The sequence below is a fragment of the Chaetodon trifascialis genome, chromosome 14, assembly GCF_039877785.1.
Source record: "Chaetodon trifascialis isolate fChaTrf1 chromosome 14, fChaTrf1.hap1, whole genome shotgun sequence".
In the NCBI taxonomy this organism is placed as follows: Eukaryota; Metazoa; Chordata; class Actinopteri; order Chaetodontiformes; family Chaetodontidae; genus Chaetodon; species Chaetodon trifascialis.
The window spans coordinates 21,782,645-21,799,804 of NC_092069.1; the positions used below are offsets into that span (position 1 = coordinate 21,782,645).

Genomic DNA, 17,160 nt, shown 5'->3' on the forward strand with positions numbered 1-17,160 from the left:
TCCGTTGTACCGTTTATTTTATTACCACACACACATACAACATAAAGACACCATCTTTCAAACACATTGTAGTACAGATGCAGTAACCAAACATACTCTGCTCTTAAATTACTCTGCTACAAAAAGGAAACTAAGTCTTAAAAAATGTGACAGTTGTGGGAAAACATGAAGCAAAAGCCAAAAAATGTTGGAAATAAAATAAATAACTAATACGGACACAAGCAAGACAGTGGTTTGATCCAAAACAGTTCAAGTCTTTCAAACATGGTGGTAGCTCTTGGATTTGTCCTCTGCTTCTGTTTGTTGATGATTTAAACACCTGATTATGAACATGCTGCACGTGTGCAAGAGTTCAGAGAAACCTGTTGTTAGAGGACCGTCAGAAAAATGAACTTCACAGATGCAGCATATCACTGTCACATACATCCCATCCCTCTCACTGTGTACCTCAGTAACATCACATTAACAGCAAATCTGGGCCAAACTGTTCACACGCTTCAATTTTATTTGACCTGCTTTATTCTAGATAAGTGTGCTAAATATTAACATCCTATTAAAACAATAGAAAAGGATTACAAAAGGTTCCTTTAATATGACCTTATTTTCTATGGGAAAACAGTCCTACCTCCTAATTTATAAGGAAATCCAACTTGTATTGCAGTAGTGTTGAAACAAATAGTTAACTAATTGATTATTCTACTAATTTTCATGATCAATTTGATTTAAGTAATTCTTAAAGTGAATATTCAGTGGTTCCAGCAGCTTAAATGTGAATATTTTTTTTTATAATTTTCTTTGATATTACATTTAATATCTCTGGACTTTGGACTGTTGTCAACTTGGAATCCTGCCAAAAACATTTATTTCTTAGAAAATAATGAGCAGATTCTCCTACAATGAACATAATTGTTCCTTGCAGCTCTTAATTAGAGTACTATTATATGGATTATATCAAATTAAGACACTAAAACTATGAAACTGAAGTCTCACATGCCGTATCAGTCTCTTTCAAACTGCACAGTACCTCATAAATGAATTTGAATTATATTTCAATGTCAAGTACGGGCGATGTTTTATGGTAAATACACAGTGACGAAGGACACTGTCTTCCAGTCGACCCGGCTCTCAGAGGGGGACAGGTTTGTTTTTATGGAAGGAAAGAATGTGAGGTCTGACAGACGGGAAGACATGAAGGTCAAAATAAAGGCAAAAATCTGAGTCTGCAGATCACTACTGTATGTTCAAAATGAATTCCAACATCCACTTCGAAGAAGAATTTAAAACAAGACATTACACCTAAATAAAGCAGAGCTGAAAGACTCTTTTGTTGTAGAAATAAATAGTCTAAGACGACTGATCCTGACATTTCTAAATCTAAATCTTCATTAACAACAACAACAAAAAACACTTGAAAAAATATCCCAGTACCTGTAAAAATGTAAAACCCGGACATGTAACCCAGCGCACTCCATATGAATGCAGCCTAAAGGAAACTGTCCTCATTGAGCCGTCCTCTCGTCAAACAGTCTTTGTTGTTCTTGCACAATTCACAGTAGCGTGGGGCCCTTGGTGGTGTAGTTCATTGCAGGGAAGTGCCTGCTGTCTACGTCCCAGTGGCCGAGGGGCTGGTGCGAGGCAGACGGGAGGCTGGGGTTCCAGTGGTTCATGTAGCTGGCCATGAGCAGAGTCAGCTCCAGTATCTGAGACAAGGGCAGGAACAGGTCAGCTCGGAGCAGCATTAATGGCTTTAACACGATCATGTGATAGTGTTTCATTTGATTCCGGGGAGCTGCAGGCCCGGAGTGGCTCAAAGAAGATGTGAAAACCTGAGAAACCCAACTGATCTGCCATTGAGATTGAAGCTACTCTCATTAGCTTCACCCACAGTAGTAATACGACTCTGTCTTAGGGCTCCTTTGAGATTCTGCACGTAAAATAAGAGAAACAAGCTGTTTTCTCCATTAGCTCTCGCCTGTGAGGGTATATAAAAACAGGTGGATATGAATGAGGCAGGGCTCTCTGTTCCCTCTCTTATCTTCAGAGCTCCTTTATAGCACTTCAACACCTTGAGCGCTCAATCCGTCCACCCACATTTCCGTTACGCCTCAGCTGCTGATGGTTTATATCAGCGCTTCCCAGCTTTTTTCTTTTTTTAACACATACCCACACAGCTCTGTCAGATGAACTCAAATACCCCTTCATCAACACCCCCTGTCATAATGTGCTCCTTTCACTGACGTTATGTGACACGAGAGACTACACAGTGCTGACATTATTACATCGTTATGTTGTGCTAGCTATGTGTCCATTTTAGCTATCTATGTCACCATTTACCCAACAACTTTGGCTAATTGTATCTTACTTTTAGATAACTATTCCAACTATTAGGACATTTTAGCTAAATATTTCACAATTTATCTAAGACTTATAGCAAACTACTATATCTGTTATTTTTAGCTAGCTATTTTTCCATTTTAGCTATGTCACCATTTATCCGATACCTTTAGCTAACTGTGCATTACTTTTAGATAACTATTTAAAGTATCTGTTCATTTTAGCTAAATATTTCACCATTTAGCCGATACTTTTAGCTAATCATATGTTACTTTTAGCTAACTACTGAAACTATTTTCGTTTTATCGAAATATTTTTCACCATTTTAGCTAACAGTTTTAGCCTACTATGTTATCCATTACTTTTAGCTAACTATTTATCCATATTAGCTATCTATTTTACCATTTATCCAATACTTTTTGCCAAATATGTTATTTTTATCTATTTCAACTATTTCTCCATTACTTTTTGCCAAATATGTTATTTTTATCTATTTCAACTATTTCTCCATTACTTTTAGCCAACTGTGTTATCTTTTACTTTTAGTTAAGCTCAGTATTGGAACTGCATATTCCATACTTTTAGCTAACTGTTCAAACTTCTCTGCTCGCTTGCTCACTAATTTTCAAGAACTCTCAATCACATCATGTTGTGTTCAAGTTACAGCTGACTCAAAATGTGGATGAGTGTTTTCAAATGAAATCTTAAGGCGGCACGGTGGGGCAGCAGGTAGTGCGTGTGCCTCACAGCAAGAAGGTTGCCGGTTCGATCCCCGGGCGGGGCCTTTCTGTGTGAAGTTTGCATGTTCTTCCCGTGCATGTGTAGGTTCTCTCTGGGTACTCCGGCTTCCTCCCACAGACCAAAAACATGCTCATAATTGGTGACTCTAAAATTGCCCCTAGGTGTGAGTGTGAATGGTTGTTTGACTTGTGTTGCCCTGCGATCAACTGGCGACCGGTCCAGGGTGTACCCCGCCTCTCGCCTGCTGACAGCTGGGATAGGCTCCAGCACCCCCTCAACCCCGAAAGGGATAGTCGGTATAGAAAATGGATGGATCTTAATTTCTATTTTCAAACAAGTTGAACTACTTCACAGTATTTCCATGTACCCCCTGATAACTGCAAAACTACCTGCTGGGGCACAAGTATCCCTGGTTCAGACCATCTTACAAAATGATCAATCAGACTGATCATTTGTGCAGATACTCATGATACTCGTGTCACTTACCTTTGGTTTAGACATTGCAAAGACCAGCTTCTCCACACTCTTCTTCCCGATTCCAGGCTCCCTCTGCTGGCTCGTGACCACCATGAAATCGTCACAGTAACCGCCGAAGGTAACGACAGACTGGTAGGAGTACGTGACCAGCGTGTGCTGAAAAACGAAAGCATTGCCGGTGTGAAACATGCAGCGAAGCAGACATAAACACGGAGCATGCTCCGATTTTATTGCCGATCCCAGAATAGGACATGGAATTCTTTGGGGAAATCATTTTGGTTTCTGCTTTTTTGAAGCACAAATTGAGTGTGAAGAAGCGTGACATAATTTCCAGCAACTTCTCGTGATTTTCACTTTGTTTTTCTCTCAGACGGTCTGGAAGCGCACGAGCAACGCCGCCCACCAGACCAAGAATGAAACAGATCAACATGGGCTGCTGAAAATTACAGAGCTCAAGCTAACGTCGTTTACATGTTGGAACTGCTGTCTGTCAGGGTCAAGAACGTCAAATCAGAGGCTGTCCATTTTAGTTTCTGGTGTTTGAAACACCACAGAATAAAAATCATTCCAGACCAGCGGTTCAACAAAGCTCTGCAGCTGTGGCCCGGCCAGCTCAGCGCTGCAGTTGTCAAAAGGAATCTCACTTTTTGAGCTATGAAGAGATTTTCTACATTCTGAAATGATCTAAACAAACTTTGCACATTCTCTTCTGCTGTGTTTTATGTAACAACACAGGACAGGGATGGTGTTGATGGAGGTACCCACACTTTGAAACTCACCATTGTATAGTCCAGCACACACAATCCATCTTCATTGACTGCCAGCCACACCTGGCTCTGCTCGACAGGAGAGGGGGGGACAGGCTGTGGGCAGGGAAAACAAAGACAGCTCATGTTTCAGGTGTAATGCATCCCAGTAAACATTACAGCTTCCTCTCTGGGTCTTCTTCAGGTCTCAAACTGGTCCAACCTGTGCTTGAAAGCTTGATGGATGGATGCGTTGGGGTTCAAGCCGACTGAAAAGCACTTTGGATAAAAGGCTGATGACAGATTTTCTTTAGGACTTCCAAGCAGGGACTGGACATAACAGACGAGAGCCTACAGGCGCAATGTTAAACAAGTGGACTGAACTTGTACCTTGGCACTGAAGAGTTTGGCTCCAAACAGGGGCCACTTCCGAGCCACGGTTAGGTATATTCTCACACACTCGGATGCACTGCACCCACGTAGCATAGACCACTTAGTGGCCAGACGCTCAGTAAGATCTCTGAAAGGAGAGAAGGAACACTGGTTAAAGTTTAAATCTCATCCGAAGCAAATAACAAGAACAAGCACAACAAAAACATCCTGCAGTATTTGCGTCTGCTCTGACCTTCAAATTCATCGATCGGTTTATGAGAAAGTGCCGCCACGATGTTTGTGTTGTTGTTGCAAGGGGATATTGCAAAATACATCAAATAAATCTGTATGAGGACATTAGGTTCTGATGTTGATGTATTTCTTTGGACAACAGTGTTTGTTTTACCTGAGCTGCTCTGAGCTGCAGTCCTGTTTGTAGCGTTTGGGGTAGAAGCGCTCTAAGGCCTGCAGGAGAATCAGCTGAGACTTCGGCTGAGGAGAGCCGGCAGGAGAGGAGGCAGCCGGTCTCTCCAAATCACCATGTTCAACCTGGAAGAAGAGCAAAAGAAGAGGGAGGGTTAGAAAGAGAAAGCTGGTTTTAAAATACAGAAATAATACTATGCAGTGACAGGGTTTTCATAAATGAAAATACCAGGCTTTTTAGTGCAGTAAGTTTAAATTGTATCTCGGCATCATCTTTACAGACCTGTGCCATGAGGGCAGCCACTTCAAGAGCCAGCTCTTTGTTCACAGGGAAGTGGCCTTGCTGAACTTCATCATTCACCTGGTACGCCAGCAGGAGGCGCTCTCGCTCCGTCTCGCCTTTCACCTGAGATCTGAAACACAGCCTGCACATGCACAAATGAAGAAAAGGCTGTCATGAAACTAGGTGTCCCGATAGAGGCTGGAATGATGCAGACTTCATTTTCAAGATGCACGAACACGCTCACGTCACCATAATAAAAGATGCCGAGGTGTTGTGTGTGTATGTGTGTGAGCTGGCCCCAGGTGTGAGAACAGAAATCCTACCTGCTCTTATACGTTAGGCGGACGATCCGAGTGCCCTCATTTTTCCCAGGATGCAGCTCTTTTAGGGCCTGCTCCCACTTTGAAATGACATCACAGATCTAGCAAAAGGGAAACAAGTCGGTCTGCAGTTCGCACATATGGAAGCTTTTACGTTATTTCTGCTTCTGTCAGCAGGTGGCAGCAGCTCCGGCTCCAGAGAAAGACATCGATCTGTTCAAAAATGTGCTGTTTCCTGTGTGAGCCAGACAGTTATAAATGTATTCTCTTCACTGTCGCTGGTGGGCTGGTTAAACATAATGGAAGAGTTTCAGTAACCAAAATGAAAAGTAAGTGGAAGCAACTCTTTTATCATGATTGAGTGGAATGAAATTACAGAGGGAGGCTATGCCTGTTGGAATAGAGCCCTATTCACATGGGACTGGTATTACCACGGGACCTCATGTGATTTAGAAATTATCCCCCCATGTCTGTGTATTTAATGACATTATGTCCCAGATATGATGTCATGGTTCTGCACGACATCAACCAGTCAGAAGCTGAGCGCCTCTTCTTCAGCAGCCACATCAGTAATACAGTTAAGTGTTGTTTTCCCCACTTTCTGCATTTGCAACAAGCAGAAATGCACATTTGCAGCTCATTTTGATCAGACGCTTTTGTGGCTGAACCTTCTCTTGTCATCGCTCATTTTAAAAGGTCAACAGAAAACAGATGCTAAAAAAGAAAATAAAAATACGCCCCAAAATCACAAAGATGCTGATTCACACAGGACGAATAGTATCGCATGACCTCGGCCTTTGGTGAAATATTTGTGGTGATTTGGGCACATTCATTTGGTGAACTGTCCCTTTAATTTAGCAAAACAGTCTTTTACTACCCACTTCTGTCCCTTTGAAATATTAGGTAACATGATACAAATATGAATAAATGCACCACAAAAGCCTCAGTGGTGTGTGGAGGGTTTCTTCCATCCGTTCATGTCCGGTGACCCTCACTCTTACCTTGGCAGACGGCTGCAGGCAGTGCTCCAGGTCTTTGCCCGAAGGATCATCAGTAAAGAGAGCAAACCCGGACAGCTGAGGCTTCCTCACGCCAATCCTCTGGTTCAGCGTATTAAGGAACTCTTCCACTGTGGTGGAGCCGTCAAAACCCACCACCTGTGCACAGGAAAAAAGAAAAGACACAAGTCATTCTCATTGAAGAGAAGTACCGGAAACCAGGCTGGGCTGAACCGCCTTCAGCAAATCAAGCGACAGCAGCTGCAGATTAGAACTGCAGATGTGCTGTTTAGTGCAGCGGTGAGAGAGAGAGTTGACTTTTTTGCCAGGACCCTCTGCGTTCAGGTGGGTCTACCTTCAGACACAGCAGCTACAGGACACCTATTACATGACACCCTTGAAGCAGTTTAAGAAAAGATGTCTCTGTGTTGGCAGTGTCGCCCTGCAGGTGACATTAAATACTGAAGCAGCTTTTTCTTAATTCTCCTGCAGGTAGCAACATCAACGCGTCCTCACATCTGCAGGCATAAACTGATGCTGCTGTATCTCTCTTTGCCTTTAGCCAGCGCAGGTTGGAATGTGCAGAACTGGACCAAAAGCATAAATCTGCTCCACCTGAAGGAAAATCTGCTGTTAAAAGTGAGTGAACCAATTCAAGAGGTTTCCATAGAGATGACAGTTTATCAGTGTCAGATTATAAGAACTGCATATGAATTTAAGGACAGTCATCACAAAGACTGAGTGTACTGAAATGGTGTGTTATGTTACCTGGTAGGTGTTGTTCATGAAGTGGACTGGGATGCTGAATGGCAGTGAATGGTGGTAGGGGTTTCTCAGCAGGATGGAGACGATCTCCATACGTGAAGGTTTGGCCTCGCGCTCTCCATTCTGCAGCGTTCGCTCCACAGACCTCTGACAGTACACCGCATACTTCCCCACCTCACTCCTGCGTGGAACACAGAGAAGTTAACAACAGATTAAAAAACTGCTCCAGGACTTTAAGGAATCATGGATCAGCTACAGGCTTTTGGGAGCCTCACCTTGGGTCGGCATTGCGTTGCAGGTATTGTCTCAGGTACCAAAGGAAATGTTGTTGAGGAAGGAACAGAGCCACACACAGAGACAACAGCTGCCAGCACTACAGGAAGAGGTGATGATGAAAGGAGAACAACTTTAATTGACAGGAAAATCTCTTTTCTGTCATGCATATCTGAAAATGGTTGTGTGCTCCAGGCTGACCTGTGTGAGGGAGTAGTTGTGTGGCGTCCGGCGGTTGGTCTGCTTGATAAGCTGACAGTACATTTCATTCTGCAGCTCCGGGTGGGTCAGGCACACTTGCAAAGCATTCTGGGCCAGCGAGGTGTGATAATCGACAGATGGCGACTCGACCAGCACGTTGATGAAAAGCTGGCAGGACTGCAGAGAAGGAGGGACCGATACTTAATCCACTGATGGCCAGCAGGTGGAAGCAAACACACACCAGAGACTCCAAATGCATCTTTAAATTATGAATATAACTCAACTCCAGGTGATGATATTATCCAGGTCAGAAGAAGTGAAAAGACAATAAAAATACATGACATGAGGTCAGCGCCAGTCCAAATGTGCATGTCATTATTTTTGGGAAGCGAACTTTGTTCTCGTCCACTGGGACGGTTGAAGACAAAGACCCAGTTGATCAGTTTTCATCATTTTCGTCACATTCATTAATACTTCAAAGGCCTGAAGTAGAGCTTGAAAAGTGTGTCACTTCCTTTCACTCTGCTCCTTTGTGTGTGTTTGGGACTGTTTTTTAAGGCTGGCTGGTCAAAGAGAGCCGATCCATTCAACTTTCAATCCTGTAGCGTAGTGACGGTGGCTGATGGGGCTCTGAAGCATGAGTCAGGCATGGGAGGGGGCTTCTGGGTGGGCGCACTGAGGGCTACAGGGCTGAAAAGCGTGGAAAAGGATCTGCCATCCTCCTACAAGGTCCCTGTTCTGCTCTGATCCCATTTCTCCTCCCCCATCCTGTGGCGTCCATATCCATTGCTGCCACTCTCTGAAGGCCCTGACCTCCCATGTCTCCTCTTTAAAGGGGCTCCTTTCACACTGGCTGGAAACCAGAGGAACAGTTAGCCTCAATCAGAGCAGATAATCAAGGCCATTATCTCTCTTCCACACTTTTAATGAGCTGGGGCCCTTGTCCTCGAGCCTTTGATCTGGTTTAGAGGCGGGAGGGAGGAGACGAGGAGGGCCACAGAGCGCATCCAGGAGTAGGAGGGATAATGGGGGCTATGGTCTGGGCAAACTGGTCTAAGATGGGCGATGCCTTGAACAGACCCACGCAGTGAGAACCGGACAGAAAAGGAAAGAGGAATCCAAAGAAAGGGATGAAAGGAAGAGGAGAAAAGTAAGTGGAAGGGAACAAAGGAGACAGAGAGAGGGCTGAGAGGCGGACAGACCGACCTTGAAAAGCTTGAGAGCTTCAGTCTGAAGCGCTTCGGAGGGCAGAGTGGTGAGAGGCGAGCGCAGACCCTCCTTACAGAAGCTCAAGGCCTCGCTCTTCCACAAGGCAGATTCTGGGAAAGGAAGGAGAGGCGCGCACACAAACCCACGCAAACATACGCACGCACAGACAAACATAAAGATTGAGTTTCAAAGCCGTAATGACTCACCAGCTGACACGAATTCACACACAGTGCTCCAGTCGTAAAAGCAGTCTGCAGTGTGGATTAAGGCTGTCACACAGCGGGGATCAAAATAACACGGAGCATACTGCTGTGCACCGACTACATGTGTCCAAGGGGAACAAATATCTCCAATGCTGTCACGAAGAATATAACAGTTTCGCATCACCTTCACTGCAGAGCCATAGACGAAGGACAGATGATGTTATGAGATAGTTTTTGTGTGAATCACAATACCCATAAACAATGTTTTGACCCTTTTATTTCTGGTTTAATAAAACCTATCAAACTGCTCAATGCATCGGCGCTAAATAAGAAGCTTTGCCTAAATAAAATACAGTATAAAGTTAGAAATCCAACTTTCAATACTTAACAATTTGGGAAAACTGGGTGCTACAGACACACTTTGGCTGACACTCAGAATATTACTACACTTTCACTCCTGGCATGATGTCAGTGCCTCTAAAATCCTGGCGATTGTGCGGCTTTATTGTCTTGCAGCTGGATTTTCATAAAATAATCATCAGCCAACAACACGAGCCTGCTACGGCCCACTTTTTGGACTGGGTGATAACTTTGTAATCATAGTTCTTAACACAGAAAAGATGAATAAACATTACAGATAACAGGGATTTCTCACCTGGGTCTCCTTCTGCATCGAGGAGTTTTCCAATCAGCTGCTCGGACTCTGTGCCCACCTTGAAGGTTGCGCTGCTGCCCGCTGCCACCGTCAGGTGATACAACCATGTGTCCTGAGTAGAGAACAGCATCCTCATTAATGCACATACAGGAATTAATGAACATGTCCTACCTAAGCATAAATTACAGTTTCATTAAGATATTCCAGTACCTTCTCCTGCTTGGTGCCGATGAGCAGGTAAGTAGGACTCTGGTCTCTGGGTTGGACCACTAAGGTGCAGTGGGAGGAGAGGAAACCTCGACTGCCTGTCTCATAGTCCTCATCCGAATCACAGGAGCGATCCACTTCCTGTACCGAGGCCTCCCGCATCTGCAGCTGCCCCAGAGGCAACTGAGACAAAAACAGAGAAGATGTAAACATGGACTCAAATAAAAGACGGTGCTAAATAGTATGAGACACACCTCAGTATAGACAGATTTAAATGTGTTTATTTAAACCAACTTGACATAATTACAACTTCTTTTTCTAGTCTAAACAACTGTTGTAAGCACTTATCCTGTATTTGTTAAAAGCCTATTATTTTGTACAGATTAAGACAACAACTGTGGGGCATGTATGTGGAAACCTTTCTGGGGCAGGTGTTAATAATCACTGACAAAAGAGTGAATTAAAAGCAGGCGAGGGCATGTCAGTAGACGCAGAGACTAGTTTCACAAACCTTATCTTCCTGATTGCGATAGTAGTAGAAGACTTTTCCAACCAAAGAACACCAGACCAGCTTGGAGTGTCCATGTTTAACCTGAAACAAGAAGAAAGCAGTGCAGAAAGCGTCAGGATCAAGGCTGTTCAAAACAGTAGTAAATATAAGATTTTTTAATATTCTTTGAAACTCAGACCAAAGAGCCCTTCAAAAGCTCGGCAGATGTTGGTCAGGGAGCGTCTACATCTGACCAGCAGATGTCCCACGAGTGTGCAAATCAGTGACCTCAACAACAGTTTGAACACTCAAACTGGACTTTTTTGTGTGTGTTTCCAAAGCAAAGTGACAACTGACTGCTGCCAAACGCAAACAGTCCATCCACGCTCTGATTCCTGCACTCAGCCTCGTCTGAGCCAGCTGCAGATGATGATCACACATCAGTTCCCGCGACAGACTTCTTCCAGAGTGTTTTAGAAATGTGAAGCGATGATGTCAAAGGAGGACGCCGTCAACGCGAAGCCAGCTGTGCATCACTCAGGAGGGGTCGCCGGGGTTAACAGCCCCTGTCTGAGCTGAGATCACGTCATAACCAGCAGATCAAAGACAAGCACTGGCGAGAGGACGCGGGCTCCATCATTTGAGCTGGAGGCTGACAGTCATCTGTCAGAGACTCGTCACACACGCCCGTCAGACGTTTGAGTGTTGTCACTTCACCAACACACAGGCATCGGCTGAAGAGAGGCGGGTGGAAGCGAAGGAGAGCTCAAGCATTCCAGCAGCTCGAGCCTCATCTCCGCGTCCCAACATGCTCTGTCTAAGCTCGTCCACCCCAGAGACAGACACTTCTATATCTGTCTGAAAGAGGACATTTAGCCTGAAAATGGGTTATCTCTGGCATCCTCTTCAAGGAGAAAGCTTGGCTAATCTACACCTCTTGTATTTTTGCAGCAGAAGTGGGACAGGGAAGTAAAGATTTGTAAAAAAGAAAAAAAAAAGGATTTAAATTCACCTTGAACCCAGTTTAAAAACAAATAAAATCAACTACATTAGTTTAGTAAATACAAACAAGTACATAACAGACAAAAAGTTTTCTTATATCTGCATGATTGTTTGAAGTTTGAGCAGCTACAGGTGTCGGCTCCCCTGAGGATTACTGTAATATGGGGTCATCATCTCTGTGCACTCAGCAGTTTTTTGTCACTGCTGAACTTTGCAATCTGCTGAGCTTTAAGACGTATATGGCATTAATGCTACCAAGGCCAAATGCTCCATCTCCAATGTTAACGAAAGAGAAATTATTTGTGTATCCGCCCTGTGATTCGATCCTTTTCAGAATGTAATGTTTTCTTCCTTGGCCCGTGCTACATCGTCCAACCAACTTTCATGAAAATCAGGACAGTAGTTTTCTGTAATCCTGCTGACAGACAAACCGGACCAAAAACATAAAGCAAAAGCCTGTTGCTTTTGTTGCCTACAAAGCGAATGAACCTCCTGACCTTTGTAAGCCAACCTCTCACAGTGGGCTTGGCGCTGGTCTCCACGGTAATCGGGCTGCTGGCCTGGACTTTGAGTATGTTCTGCAGAACCCTGATCCACTCCTCCAGGATGTTGGGTGAATCGGCGGTCAGATAGAAGGTCTTCTTCTCCGTAATCAACTGATTAAACGAAAAGGGAGAAAAATGGGAGAAACGTTGAGCCAAGCTGACTGAGATAGCATCATGGTGTCAGAGTGAGATCAGAATCGGCTCCTGAAGAGCCAGGAAAACATTCCAGGCCAACAGTGCACCTGATGTCATTTTAAGCCGCCTCTCTGGTATGCAGCAGTAAAGCTCCGCTGTGATGCTGCGCTATTATAAGACTGTGTAGCTACACGAGCCCTCTACCAACTGTCTTTAAGTGTTTGCTTTCATGCCACAGTCTTCTGAATCGTAGAAAAACTGATCAACCAAATCACACTCTAAGATTTCAGATGTTTTCTACTCACTTGAAACGTCTGCGCTCCTTCTCCACGAACTATCCGGCAGGACGAGTTCAGCTCAATCTGACCCTGAGGTTTCCTGATCACGTCGCTCTGAATACACACACAAACACACACACAAGAATCTCAATTTCTGTCCAAAATCATCACGATAAATCTCATCATAAAGTCTGTAACTGCAGCGACCGTGTACATCTTTTTCATTTAACCTGACAACACAGCTCGTGATAAGATTGTGCTTCGACTGCAGCCATCCGGCAAGCAAACACACAAAATTTTGAAATATTCGTGCAATGTTTTCTGTGCGGACGGCAAAACCTTAGAAGGAAGCAGGCGGGCAGGCTCACTCACGGGAGATTTGTAGTAGAGGATCTCTCCATTCCTCAGGATGAACCAGCGACGTTTCCAGGCTTTCACCTGGCTGCCCATTTTCAGCAGGTACCCAGACTTCTCCAGCATCTCCTGCACACAAACAGCACAGGAGCCATTTAAACACAACTGACTGGTCACACTGCATTTAACTTTAATGATTTATGTGTGATTAGATTAGAGCTGTGCTGATTTAAACAAGCAAGTTGCTGTTTTTTCAGGCATCTTGAACGTAAGTCACAGGGTGGAGGTGACAGCTGAGTATAAAACGCAGGACTCCACTCACAGGCCCAGTGCTCTCACAGGAATAGGAGGAGGTTCGCTGGACTTTATGCTCCGGTTCGGAGTAGTCACTGTCCAGGGAGTAGGCATCAGGAGGGATGGCATAATCACTCTCTGAGCTGATGGAGGACATGGACACACCTAGGAAAAACAGGAGAAGGTACGATAAGATCCTGGCTGAAGGGAGACAGAAGGCTCTTCAGTGGAAACTCCAGACTCTAAGATCACTATGAGATATGATCAGCATGTGACGCTCAGTGCCTTCCAGCAGTTGTTTTGCAGTTTTGAGTTTAAGTGGTGAGTATCTGTAGCCACTGAGTGCTGGACTCTCTTGAGCTGCATCATCTACTTCTACTTCAGTTAATGATCTCAGATGCGTCTTGGTACTTTCCGTACTTACAACGCAGCTTCTTGCAACTGCATACCATCCTGGTGAGCAGGAACACTGCCGCCTATCGCAGGCTGGATTTCTCTCTGTATGAGTGCTGAATGATGGGGCAGAATGGTTCTCCTCCTAGCATTAATCATTCATGTTTTCTTTCTTCCTTTACTTGCATTGATTATCTTTAACTTCCACTGTAAGCCATTGTAAAACATGGCAGTTTTTCCTTGTTCTTAAGATTACAGCAGTACATAGTTTCCTCGGTCCTGTCTGCACTGGAATCTGCCATCCTCACCTCTCTTGACTGCCCGCGGGCTCCCGGGGACGCTGCCCTTCCTGTCTGGGCTCAGGATGGAGGTTCGTAGGCTGGCCAGAGAGCTGCTGTCGTCCTCAGACCCAGAGTCATCATCAGGTAGAGGCACGCTGCTGATCTGAGTGGCTTTCTGAAACAAACCATCAAAATCGTATTCATGTGATTTCAGTCCAGATGAAAATGAGTCTGGTCCTAAAAGTCAAAAGTAAAGCACATATCCAGCCGTCCTATATCAACAATAAAGAACATGTCACTCACCCCTTTCAGTGTGGTATAGACTGGTACACTGATATTCTTATAGATCAACTGGGTGAACGGACCTGCCGCTGGATACTGGGGTAAATTAGAGCCTGAAACATACACAGGAACATATTTATTCACAGTTTATCTGATTTAACGTGTTGTCTTTTGCATATTACACAACGTGAACAGTCAAGAGTCACAAAGTCTGTAAACTGGCTCTGTCACACAGCATTATCTACGTATAAATTAGCGAACATTAGCTAACATTCGCCATCATGAGCTAATTTTCATGGTCTGTTGCAGTGAAACCCCCTCAGCATTAAACTTCTTATGAATGTAGGTTTTCATTTGAAAAAGGATTATCGTTATTACTTTTGCTATTTCTAGTGTCATTTCTTCTTTTGTAGGTCACATAGTCTTGCTTTTAGCTAGCAACAAAAGCTAGCTAGGCAAGCTAGCAGTGCAAGCTAGCAACCCCCATCTCTACAATGCCATTTATACAAATACACACAATACAACAGGACAGCACATACAGAACACAAAACATAAACAACAATACAACAAAAATCAGCAAGACTTTATGAATTTTTAATGACTATATCACTGAGAATTGTTTAGAAACAGCTCAAAGATGCTGCACTGTGTTTCAGCCCCTTTCTCTTATTAGCAGTCTAAGTCTGCATAGCGGCAAAGGGGGAAACGAGTCATAATAAAGGTATAATCCAAATATAACTGACACATTTGCAGCAGGACTGTATGCTTCCCGAGCAGCTGACGCACTGGTAAAAGCCATCTTACAGTCAAATACGACTGGTCCATGGTATTCATTTTGCCAGAGATCAAAATGTTCCAACAACAGATGCACCTTAAGGCACAAACATGAGAGGAAGCTGAATAAGCTATGACTTAATCCACAACAGCCGCTTGGCAGTCAGCTCCATGTACCTGGCAGTCAGGATATTGGAGCATCAGAGCGCTGTCAAATCTCACTGTCTGCATCCTGACAAAAAGGATGATGTCGGGACAGAAAGCGCAGCGGTAATTACACCCAGACCACGTCCTTTCATCACAGCTGATTAAAAAGCAGCCTCTCCCTCAGCTCCGCTCCTGTGCTCTTCCTCAGCTCTTCAAAAAAAAACAAAAAACGAGGGAGGCGGAGATCTGAACAGCCTCCCTGAGAGGAGCCCACACCTGTGCAGGTGTGCGGAGCCTCAGGCCAGAGGAAGTGACATCAAAGGCGGCAATGACAGATCCAAACCAACCACACACTTCCACAGCAGCTTTAGCATCAGCTGAATGAAATATCACTTCACAGCACTGACTGACTCCTGCACCACCCAGGCTCATGACACACACTCTGGATGTCAGTGAAGGAGTGGATAGCTGGTTTCTCGTGTCTGGCTGCAGGGGACTCACCTCGTCCGGGGCCCCTGGCTCCAGGACTGGCCTCTGATACTCTCATTCCTGACTTAGCCACAGCGTAGATCCGACTCTCCTGCAGAGATCAACAGAGTCAGAAATATTCCTCTTCACGTCACTTGAGCATTTATTATATACACCGTCGGACAACACAACATTTTGGCATTGAGATCTTAGCTGAAAAAATCTTTAAAGGAACAGTTAGATGACAAGATTGATACTGCTCTCATATTTGCACACTGTGCCACCAGCAGCCAGTTAGCTTAGCTTAGCACAAAGACTGGAAGCAGCCTGGTTCTGTCCAAAGGCAGCACCTGTAAAGCTGACTAACAAACACTTATACATCATCATATCTTGTTTGTTTAATGTGCACAAGTGTAAAAAAACCCCAGCAGGTTTGTGTATGAATTAAACAAAAGCGATATAAGATAAATCACAGGCTTTGGAGGTGCTGCTCGGTGGATTATATTATCTTTGGACAGGGCCATGCTAGCTGTTTCCCTCTGTTTCCAGTCTTTATGCTAAGCTAAGCTAACAAGCTGCAGGTGGTTGCTTTCTAATTACCATACATACATGAGATGAGTATCAAGCCTCTTATAAAAGCTAGCTTTTGTCATACCCATGAAGGGAAGCGATGTAAAGGAGGCGTCGGTGGCTTCAGAACCTCTGGATCCAGCCGATCCAGTTCTTCTGCGAGTCCCACAAAGGAGACTCCATCTCGGGATGGCTCCTCTGATCCTGACCCCTCCACCACCCCGTCCATGCTGTCAGGAAGCCCATCGTCTATGTCCGTTTCTTCCACAACCTGCGAGAAGGGCAAGGTGGCAGTGCCCGTGCTCTTGAGGGTGGAGGAAGTGGAGGATGGGGTCATGATGTCTATGCTGACGTTGAGGTGGTGGAGTCTGTCCAGGCTGGGCTGCGGCTGGCTGTAGTGCTTCTTGACCAGCTGGATGCTGTCTCTGGGCGTGAGCGGAGTCCGAACTTTGGGTAACGTCATGCTTGTGCCTGACTGGTGAACTGAAGGATTCGGGAAGGGGTTGTTGGTGGAGGGGGAGCGCGACAGGAGCGGGCTCTTGGGCGTCAATCTGATGGTGGACTCCGGGGAGCTCGGACCATGGGCCATCTCGTAGGCTGAGGATGAAGAGGAGGAGGAAGAGGACGAGTGAAGGCAGTGAGAGCGGAACTTGCTGTTGAGCTCATCGGAGGAGTTGTCTCGGTCAGAGCCCCCTGCCCCACCTTCTGGGCCCACTGGGAGCTCTGGTCCACCAATGGAAGCAGGGCTGCTGGGACCGTCCCTGCTCCAACCCTGACAGAGCACATCATGGGCTGCAAGGTCTCCGAGGCAAATCCCTTTACTGCACTGTTCAGGAGTCCTTTTCACATCTGAGGAGACAGATTAACATTTGAGAAAGCCGACATGCCACGAAGGAACTGTTTCTAATGATGTGGAGGAATCTGAACGAGAGCGTTAAGA

At 45.0% G+C, this 17,160-nt stretch overlaps 1 protein-coding gene across 1 annotated transcript in view; it reads right to left on the reverse strand.

Annotated features, from left to right (window-relative positions):
• The window catches only part of plekhh1 (pleckstrin homology domain containing, family H (with MyTH4 domain) member 1), a 33,211-nt gene continuing 16,051 nt past the window's right edge, over positions 1-17,160 (reverse strand). The window contains exons 8-30 of the mRNA XM_070980071.1: positions 16,306-17,069; positions 15,684-15,762; positions 14,283-14,374; positions 14,007-14,154; positions 13,334-13,470; positions 13,030-13,140; positions 12,685-12,771; positions 12,197-12,355; positions 10,719-10,799; positions 10,211-10,390; positions 10,001-10,112; positions 9,140-9,252; positions 7,934-8,110; positions 7,735-7,832; positions 7,463-7,640; positions 6,698-6,853; positions 5,700-5,797; positions 5,377-5,518; positions 5,077-5,219; positions 4,689-4,818; positions 4,332-4,415; positions 3,562-3,708; positions 1-1,700 (exon numbers count right to left, since the gene is read on the reverse strand). Coding sequence (XP_070836172.1) covers positions 1,548-1,700; positions 3,562-3,708; positions 4,332-4,415; positions 4,689-4,818; positions 5,077-5,219; positions 5,377-5,518; positions 5,700-5,797; positions 6,698-6,853; positions 7,463-7,640; positions 7,735-7,832; positions 7,934-8,110; positions 9,140-9,252; positions 10,001-10,112; positions 10,211-10,390; positions 10,719-10,799; positions 12,197-12,355; positions 12,685-12,771; positions 13,030-13,140; positions 13,334-13,470; positions 14,007-14,154; positions 14,283-14,374; positions 15,684-15,762; positions 16,306-17,069 — 3,569 coding nt within the window. The 3' untranslated portion in view covers positions 1-1,547. The remainder of the gene's footprint in view (positions 1,701-3,561; positions 3,709-4,331; positions 4,416-4,688; positions 4,819-5,076; positions 5,220-5,376; positions 5,519-5,699; positions 5,798-6,697; positions 6,854-7,462; positions 7,641-7,734; positions 7,833-7,933; positions 8,111-9,139; positions 9,253-10,000; positions 10,113-10,210; positions 10,391-10,718; positions 10,800-12,196; positions 12,356-12,684; positions 12,772-13,029; positions 13,141-13,333; positions 13,471-14,006; positions 14,155-14,282; positions 14,375-15,683; positions 15,763-16,305; positions 17,070-17,160) is intronic.